This window comes from Medicago sativa, chromosome 4 (genome assembly GCF_051527215.1).
Source record: "Medicago sativa cultivar Bolivia chromosome 4, Bolivia_mono, whole genome shotgun sequence".
NCBI lineage: Eukaryota > Viridiplantae > Streptophyta > Magnoliopsida > Fabales > Fabaceae > Medicago > Medicago sativa.
In genome coordinates, this window is record NC_140752.1 from 83,070,260 (window position 1) to 83,079,765 (window position 9,506).

General features: G+C 32.7%; 1 protein-coding gene across 1 annotated transcript; it reads right to left on the minus strand.

Annotated features, from left to right (window-relative positions):
- Nucleotides 1–5,332: 5,332 nt before the first annotated feature.
- LOC146932781 (uncharacterized) lies at nucleotides 5,333–6,155 on the minus strand. The gene has a single exon (XM_085704525.1). The coding sequence runs from the start codon at nucleotides 6,064–6,066 to the stop codon at nucleotides 5,668–5,670; it is 399 nt and encodes a 132-aa protein (XP_085560651.1). The 5' UTR covers nucleotides 6,067–6,155; the 3' UTR covers nucleotides 5,333–5,667.
- Nucleotides 6,156–9,506: the final 3,351 nt, after the last annotated feature.

Here is a 9,506-nt window from a genome sequence, read left to right on the forward strand (position 1 = left end):
CTGAAGGCTAAAACAAATTGCCGGACAGTTGGGCTAATTTTGACGCCGCACACCAACAGCCGGATAGCAGCACAAAAACAACAACTACCTAGCTAATTAAACAGTCTCTAGGATTCCAGCACTACTCAAAGTACATAAAAGCACCAATTTTTAATCTATTAAGACACCAACACCAAGATAAAGTCTTAACCGCGTCAAAAAGCTCTCCCACTTCCTTATTGACTCCTTTAAAAATCCGATCATCCCGCTCAAGCCAAATGGTCCAAATGGTAGCATAATCAATAATAAACCTTTCCTATCTTTTTTAGCGCTAACCTCATTAAACCAACAAGTGCCTTAATGATGACCCTATCATTCCACTTCTCTTTTTTAGCCAAATGATGACCCTATTTTGTTCTCTGAGTTATGTTAACAAGTGCCTTAAAACATTTGTTAATGAAATCAAAAATAGTTAATTTGTATTGAATCAAACAACTTTTTAACTTTTAATAAGTCAAATTTATCACTTTTCACCATTTCTCAATACAATATTTTTATTTTCACCCTCGTAATCAATGCCTTAATGCACTCTTTAGGATTTTCCTTGTTTTATTAACAAGAAAAAAAAAAGATGCATCGAGTTATAGAAGGAATATAGCATCTTCCCACGATCCTATGATTGCTAAATGCTAATTGGTGGTTTAATTACACCTTGTGCTCATTAATCGATATTGCTAATTCACCAAAAAGAAAATATCGACATTGATAGAATCAACGTTCAGACCTCTCAAATTAAATAACTTTTACAAAATTATCCTGAAAGTTGTTTTAAACAAGTGGACCGTGGTTTATTCACCCCGCCAAATTATATTTTACTTTTTGCTAAATTCCATACGAAATAGACCACATAGACAACTATAACCTGAACCTGCCCAAGAAACAAGAAAGCTTCAAGATTCAAGAACCAAAGTTTATCGCCTCTGGATCTTCCTACTTGCCCAGAGATGAAGGCAGAGATGATCCATGTTTTGTTTGTTGTGAATTGATCACACCTGATTGGTATTAAAATGAAATTACCTGAAGGGCAGAGTAGGAAGATTAGGTTTTAAAACCAATCAGGTCCAATTTACAGTAGTATTATTGTTTTAGTGTCAAAATTTTGGGCATCTTGTATGCAGCGGTTGCATGTAAAAAAAATTCATACTATTGCCATGTATGCAAAAAATTCATGCAAGTAAGTGTCCTCATGGAGGTTGCGATTTCCGAGCTTCTTGCAAAGAGTTAGCCTTACACTACCACCACAAACATCAAGGAATTAGCATCAATTATGATACAATGTTATGTTATATTTTTATATAATATATCTCAAAAGTTAATGCAATTAACTATTATTTAAACACATTTATCTTGTTTACTAAGTCAAACCAGTTACTTTTTCCTTCCTTCACAACGTTCAAACATGTTACCTGTGACTTTGGATGTTACTCAGAAACAAATGATTTTAGTATATCAGTTCAAGAAAAAGCTTTTGGTAATTCACAATGACCGTGCCAACACAGGTCATTTGGTCCACATGACATGCCTTGACCCAAAACAAGGAAGGGTGTTAATTACAAGCTCTATGCTTCCTCAGTGCCGAAAGAGTAGGATTGCTTTTTGATACCAAGACCAGTGCTGCTCAAGGCATTTTCCTTTTATTCCTTCCTAACCCGTTTGTTTCCACTGATCAACTTAACTTGGAGGTGACAACTGAAGCATAAAAATTGAGAAGAACTAGTTTTTCATTGATTTATCTTTCCAATACTTTGTAATACTTGTGATAGTGTATGGGATGACTGCTTTTGTATGCATTGTGGGTCTACTTCTAAATGTCCATTACTTTTTTTTTTTTTTTTTAAGATTCTAAATGTCCATTACTTTTGTTAGTAGGCTTAAAATGAAAGTGTTATTAGTTGATTAAATTAATACTTGTTTTTGTAAATCACTTTTAAATTAGTATCTATTTGGTTAATATTTCAAAGGTTTTGTTTAAGAGTATCTATTTGATCTTGATCTGGTTTGGTATCAATTTGGGTTTGCTGCTTTTGTTTAGATTTGAGATTTGGGTTCAATTTGGGTCTTTGTTTGCTGGTTGTTGTGATTCTTTTATCTATTGTTGATTCTGGATTTTTGCCCACAATCACAATTTTGGGTTATTTTGCCATGGAAATACAATCAAGCTATTTTGGTTCCCTTTTGAATGTGAACGAACTTGCAGGGGTGCCTATGGGTGTGCCTTTGCTGGGTGATCACTCAAATGTTGCGAACACAGGCTTGGGTTCTCCTGATCTTGAAAAGTCGATGTCTGCTTCTGATGTTGCAGCTGAAGTTGTGGTTCCTAAAGTAATGGGCACAAATGCAAAATCTTTTTCTCAAGTGTTGAGTAAGACGTGTTACTGTCCCTCATTGTCAATTTCCGAGGTCTAGCTTAAAAGGAGATGATTTGGCAATCAAAATTCCTGAGAACGAGTACAAGTTTTAATCTTGAATCGTGCAAAAATCACCTTCATGGAAGGTTGATTCTGTCAAAAGGAGACCCTCCCCCGAAACTTCAATACTTGCGTGATAAATTGAATATTCTTTGGAAGCCTTTAATTAAATGGGGACTTGTTTCCTTATGTGGAGGATGTCTAACGTGTTCGTGCGGTGCTTTCGTGGAGCCTAAAGCCTGGTTTTCTCAAACTATTCGCTTGGACTCCCGACTTTAATGCAAATAATCACAAACAAACAACGGTTCAATGTTGGGTTCGGTTTCTGGAATTGCCTCAAGAATATTGGAGTCACAATATTATCTTTACAATTGCTAGCTGTCTTGGAACGCCACTACGATTGGATGCTGCAACAAGTAAGTGCCCTCTTGAGAGATCTTTTGGACATTTTGCTAGAGTTCTAGTTGATATTGATTTATCTTCTAAAATTAGACACAAGTACTTGTGGGTCGAAAGAGAAGGCTATGCTTTTCTCGTTAACGTTGAATATGAAAATTTGCCACTTTTTTTGTTCGCAATGTCATAACATTGGTCATAGTTTTTCATCTTGTAATCTTGTTAAAGTGGGTCAAGAGAAAGTGGCCACAAATGAGAAGCATAAACGCATGGGAAACAAAACCACGTCTGTTTCAAAGGATGATGTTGGAAAAGAATCAATTGAATGTGTAACAAATAATGTCACTAAAACAGTTGTTGATAATAATTCTCTTTTGGGATTTGTGGATGGTACTAATTTGAAAACCATTGGGGAGGTTGTTGTTGATACTTTGCATCCAGTAGACACTCAAGGTAATGAGAATTTGAGTGTTTTAGTAGATTCAGAAACCCCATCTGATCAAGGTAATATTGACACGAACTGTGAAGGTGATTCAAATTCAGCTGGCATTTCGTGTCAAGAGGCTCATCAAGAGGAAGTAATAGCAAATGCTATTCCTTTGGGAGGAAGTTCTATTGTGGTGACAAACTCTGACTTGTCAAGTTTCAGCGCATTTGTTATTCATGACATGCAAGTTTTAGGGCTTGTTCCTACAAAGGCCCAACAAGCAATGGATTTTCTAAGTGAATCATGGGCTAACATGGCTCATAATGATGAGGTGGTTGATTTGGATGAAAACACAAGTCAGCCATTTCAATTGGTGGTTCCAAGAAAGAAGAGGAACAAGAAGAAGCAACCGGTAGCGAGTAAAGGTTTCAAGGTGGGTGCTTCCGGCCGTTCACCTCACTAGTTTTCTTTTTTTTTTTGCTTTCTTTTTATTCTGGTTCTTTTTTGCTTTTGTGGAGGGTTTTGGTTTTGTCCCCCCTCTTTTTTGTACTTTTTCCTTTCGTTTAATATATTTAAGGTACTGCAGCAGGAGACCCCTCTGCATCCCATATTTCGCTTAAAAAAAAAAGAGTGTCTTCGGGGAACTCTTTAAATATTTTAAATTAGGAAATTATTATTTAAAAAGTCTAATAGTTTAATTTAATACATTAAATACATAAGTTTTCATAAAAAAGTTACAATTTAAGACCCTTAAAAAGTGCACTGAAGTCACTCGTTAACATTTTTCATATTTCAAACCAGTCACGGTCTTTGTTAAAAATTTCTCAATTAAATCTTTGTCATTATATTTTTGTCACATGACGAATGACCTAATTAAAAAACTTTCAATAAAAACAAAAATTAACACAAAATATTAATAAAGTTAAAAAATAATTTGAGAGTAACTTCAAAACTGGAGACCAATTTAATAATTTAATCGTTATTAGTTTTATCTATACGTCAGCCCTGATATATAGTATATAATAAGTTTCAAAATTTATCTTATCAAATCCTCCTTTTTCATTAAACACTTAAATGAAACTAGATATTATACAGTTCCCTATCATAGCCCACTAATCCATTCTGAAATGTGCCTATTTATTTACACTGTTGACTTTTGATAGTGTCACCGCTCACCATTACACATCACCATCGGCAATTGCCGTGAACCTACAATGGCTGTCACATGACCATCCTAATTACTAATTGGGTGAATATTGAACTTAATTCATTAGTTCTTTTGTTGTCATAATGAATAAATTGGATGTATATATGTTTGGATTGTTAAGATATAGATTTATTTATATAAATGAATCATTGTACCATCTTTTGCACATCAAACACAAGCACAACTCAGCTATAATTCAATCTATTATCCGTGGTCAATCTTTACTTAAACCCTATCCACTATATGTCTAAAAGTTTATAATATTATTGTAAAAATAGATTAATCTAAAAACAAATAATTGTGGTCCACTATAGATTGGTTCTGTTGCAGTGTCCCACCCTAATCAAGGCCTAGTTTAATATATTCTCTTTGACGTTAAAAAAACGATTTAACCCTAAGTTTTTACAAGTTTAGATGATGTACTTAATTAATTATCGAAATGGATCAACTCATCCAGCAATCATTTTTATTGTAAACCTGTTAATCTAAAAATTCCAAAGCTATATTATATATGAGACTGGTGGTAAAACTTTCCTATTTTTTCAATATTGAGGTGAATGGTCCCCTCTGGACGGGTTGATGAGCATGCATGTTGATATATATACTTTGCAACCTCTACTTTTTAGAGAATAAAATCAGAAGAGAAAAAACATTTAAAAAGGAAGGGAGTCAATATGTTTTTTTAGTGAAGATTCGAATTCTATTTCTTTAAATTACAACGTTAGATAATCAATATTCCTTAAAAAAAAGTTAGATAATCAATATTATATAAAAAAAGTTAAATAATTAACACTACATTTGTAGTTTTGTGCCCACAAGATATAACAAAAAATACAAATATACATAAAAGAAAAATTAGTGATGAACATTAAGGTGGTATTATTGAACATAATATTGTTAAACCACTTCATATTAATGTACTCTAATTTGAGGAAAAAACATAGCTACTACTGCATGATAATAACCACCATATACAAACAGGATTTTAAAATAGGAAAATATAGATAAACATTTGTGTCACCGTGTTATCAATGAGTTTGACGGAATCATGGTAAACTACTATGATTCTAGCAAAAACTTTTTTTTTTGAAGAGATGATTCTAGCAAACACTATACTTTAGACCTTCAACAAAATCATATAATTTTACCATGATTTCGTTAAACTCACCTTGATTTTTTCAAACACGCACTTAAACGGATAATACATACATATAAAGAAAAACGATTGTAACAACAAACATGGGATGAAGTCGGTTTGATATGAAAACCAAAAGAAACACAAGCAAAGCAACTGATCCCCAAGTGGATTGAACCCCATCATCTCCACCTTCTATCACATTTGATGCTGGAGCCATGTATCGTCCAAAAAGGGAGATAAGGGTAATCAAAAGTGTCAAAAACAAGAGGAACAAGTTGAGATTGGTGCTAGTAGATTGCATGTTCATATATGATGAAATCCACAATAAGAACACCACGATACCAACTAAGGCCACAAGCTGAAGAGGTGGAGTTGATATAGAGGACAAAGAGTTTTCCATCCATCCTTTCTTCAGTTCTGCATCCCTACTCTCGTTCATTACCGTAGCCATTAACTTTTCTCTCACAAACAATTCTCAATGTTTTTTTGGTTTCTAAGAATTGAATGGAATATATGTTTCTAAAATTAGTATGGTGGATAACACCATTGGTCGTACTCGTATATACTATATATAGACTCATAGATGAAGGAAAAAAAAAGCAAACTGCAAAAAAAATATAATTTCTTTGATATTTTTTTTGTTGTTATTCAATTCTTTTAAAAATAAATATGATTTGACCATGTAGATCTGTTAAAATATCTTATACAATACATACATAAAATAAAATAGTTAAATACACGTCATGAACATTTAATTCATATTTATCTCTTAGACTTTGTTTGCAAGTTTAGAGGGAAAAAGGGGAGGGTTTGAAAGAAAAAAAAGAAGGAGTAAGTGAAAGAAATAGATGACATTAAGATGAGGGGTTTTGGAGGCTTATTTTTCTTCAAAATAGAAAACCCTCCTCATTTGAGGAACTAAAGAATTGTATTAGAAAAGCGTTTGAGAGTCCTCGTGAGCTTAGCTCAGTTGGTATAGACAATGCATAAAATATGCAAGGTCTGGGGTTCGAACCCCGACCACCACAAAAAAAAAGAGAAGGGTTTGAGAGAGTTTATATGAATTCTTCAAGTTTAATATATGTTGTGATAATATGCTTAAAATTAAAAATATATGCTTAAAATTAAAAATATATTAACTTAGTTTAATATATGTTGTGATAATATGCTTAAAGTTTAATATATGTTGTGATAATATGCTTAAAATTAAAAATATATTAACCATAAACATTAATTTATCATTCTCTAAAAACAATACCCTTTCATAAAATGTGAAATATTTCTCAATTTTTCTGGATATTTCTATCCACCCAAAATCTTTTCTTCCCCTCCCCTCCAAACTTCCAAACAAACTTCAACTAGTATAAGGTGTTAAATTACTTCAAGTGTAGCCAATTTCACGTCTTCATACTTCAATTATCTTTTCCATTTTCATAACTAGGTTAAAAGATATGATATGATAGCTTTAGTTTTAAATTCTATAACACCAACACCTCTAAAGGAATATTTTGCATCCGTAATAAAAGGTAAACGGATAAACAAGGGAGATAATTCCAACCTTTTCATTTATATTATTATATCTACGTTATCATAGACATAATAAATTCCAAAGCAGAGACAGAGAACTGTTTATATTAATAATTCAATCAGTACAGTAGCAGCAACAGATACATAATAAATAATTCTGGAATTATCTTCACCGAGGTGGGGACAACTTTCACGTGTTCAATCTTCGAAGGAGAATATTGAATCGGCAACTAACTATATATATCTATTTCGTGGCTAATTTATGCATGCAAATGGAGCTTTATGCGAAATTTGAACATGACGTGTCTCATCCCTGTGTTGACACTTGAGAGATTTTGCTCTAACTTCAGCTGAAGAAGCTCTCAAGCTTACACCCTCGTTAAGCAAGCATGTAGTAGTAGTATATCTCATAGTGTAAAATAAAGGCTTAATTTATATCCTCTCTATCTTTGATTAGGACACCTCCCATTTAACTTAAAAAAAGTCAATTGAAAATGAAATAAAGGCTTAAATATGTTTCTTTGTTTGGACAAAATTATCAAGTTTCATTTTGGTTTCAATATGCAAATAGTTGTTGTTACAAATATCAAATATTTTGGTTTTAATCCTTGCATGTATCTAATTTTTTGCTTTTGGTTTTTGTTGTTTTGTTTAACATACCCAATATGCAAAGGATTGGCCTTTCCCATGTGAAATGCCACCTTACAAAATTGATTCATATTGGATTTCATTTTTATAATATATAAAATATTTGATTTTAGTCTCTTAAAGTAAGGACTAAAATGAATGGGGACTTAAGCAAAACACCAAGGAGCAAAACTAAAGATTTTATATTTGCAATCACTAAAGCAAAAAAAAAAAAGTATTTTTATATGGACTAAAATTAAAACACTTGAGATTTGTAGAGATCAATTGTATATTTAAGCCTTTCGGTTTTTGTTTCTGTGAAAAAAGTCGCACTTATTAGTCCTTAGAAAATTATTCTCCAAGCAGTTTTGGTCCTTGTTATTTAGTTAACATTTATTTTTGAAAGATTTTTCATAGATATGTTTTTTTTAAACACTATAAAAAAGTTCCTCCACAAAAATAAATTCAAAATTTGATTTCTAAGTTGGGATTTTCGTTTCTCTAAACAAACAAAAAACGGATTTTCGTTACTTTGTAGAGGATTGCACTTCAATGACATAATATCATATGACTTTGATCAATTCAACTGTGACGTATTACAATTTTCTTCTTTTAATATAAAATGTTATGAAAGAGAGATAGAGAAAATAGTTGAAAGAGAGATAGAGAAAATAGTTGAATTGGTCTATATGTAACAATCAAATTGGTCAATATCATGTAACATTTTCACCATTATGTCACCGAAATGTATGTCCAATGTCATCTGAATTTTTGTTATCTATTGAATCCCACCATTGAAATAATGTCAATTTTCGGTCATTATTTATTTCCTTTTAATCTTATTCATTGTCTATGACACGTGCATATGTCACTCCGAACACTCAATAGTAAAATTTATATAACCTCTTTTTTTGGTCCAAAAAGAGGTTATAATAAGGGGTGGGCATCGGTTCGGGTAGGGTCGGGTTCGGGTTCAAACACCCAAACCGAACCAACCCACGGGTTATAAACAAGGACCCTATTGAACCTAATTTTTTAATCGGGTTATTCGGGCAGTTTGGGTTCGGGTTGAAACAGGTCGGGTTACCGGGTTGTGAAGATGAGGGAAAAAAACTGGTAAGGATCATAGATCTAGAAGTAAAAAAAAAAACTAAGTATATGTCAAATTAATAGTTTCACTACAATAATAACAACACGAACAGCCATGGCCATTTCACAACAACAACTAGTTTTTCCAACAACAAGGACCACCATCCAATCCAAAGCTAGCAGCCACAAACAATAACAACAACAACCAATTTATTTCTTCTACATGTGACCAGAATCTCGTGAATGAATCTAAGAGAATAGAAAAGAAACAAATCCAGTGAATGAGATGAAGAGAGGAGGAACGGTGCTGCTGGCTGTGTGAAGTCAGAAGGTGAGATGATGATAACAGAGTACTCCCTCCGGTCCTATTTATAAGAGAAAGTGGATTTTTTAGATACATTGGATAATGTATGTATCTAGTCAAGAACCTAAACCAAATACATAAATTATTTAATGTATCTAAAAAGTCAATTGTTTCTTGTAAATAAGACCGGAGGGAGTATAAAATTAGGGTTAAGAGGAATATGATTGAGGGTTAAGGTGGGTTTGGGCTCGGTTAAAATAAAGTCTTTTTTTTCCTTTCCATTTTGGGCCTTGTGAGAAACAAGCCTGGAATTTTTTTTTCGTAGAAGCTAAAATGAATTATAT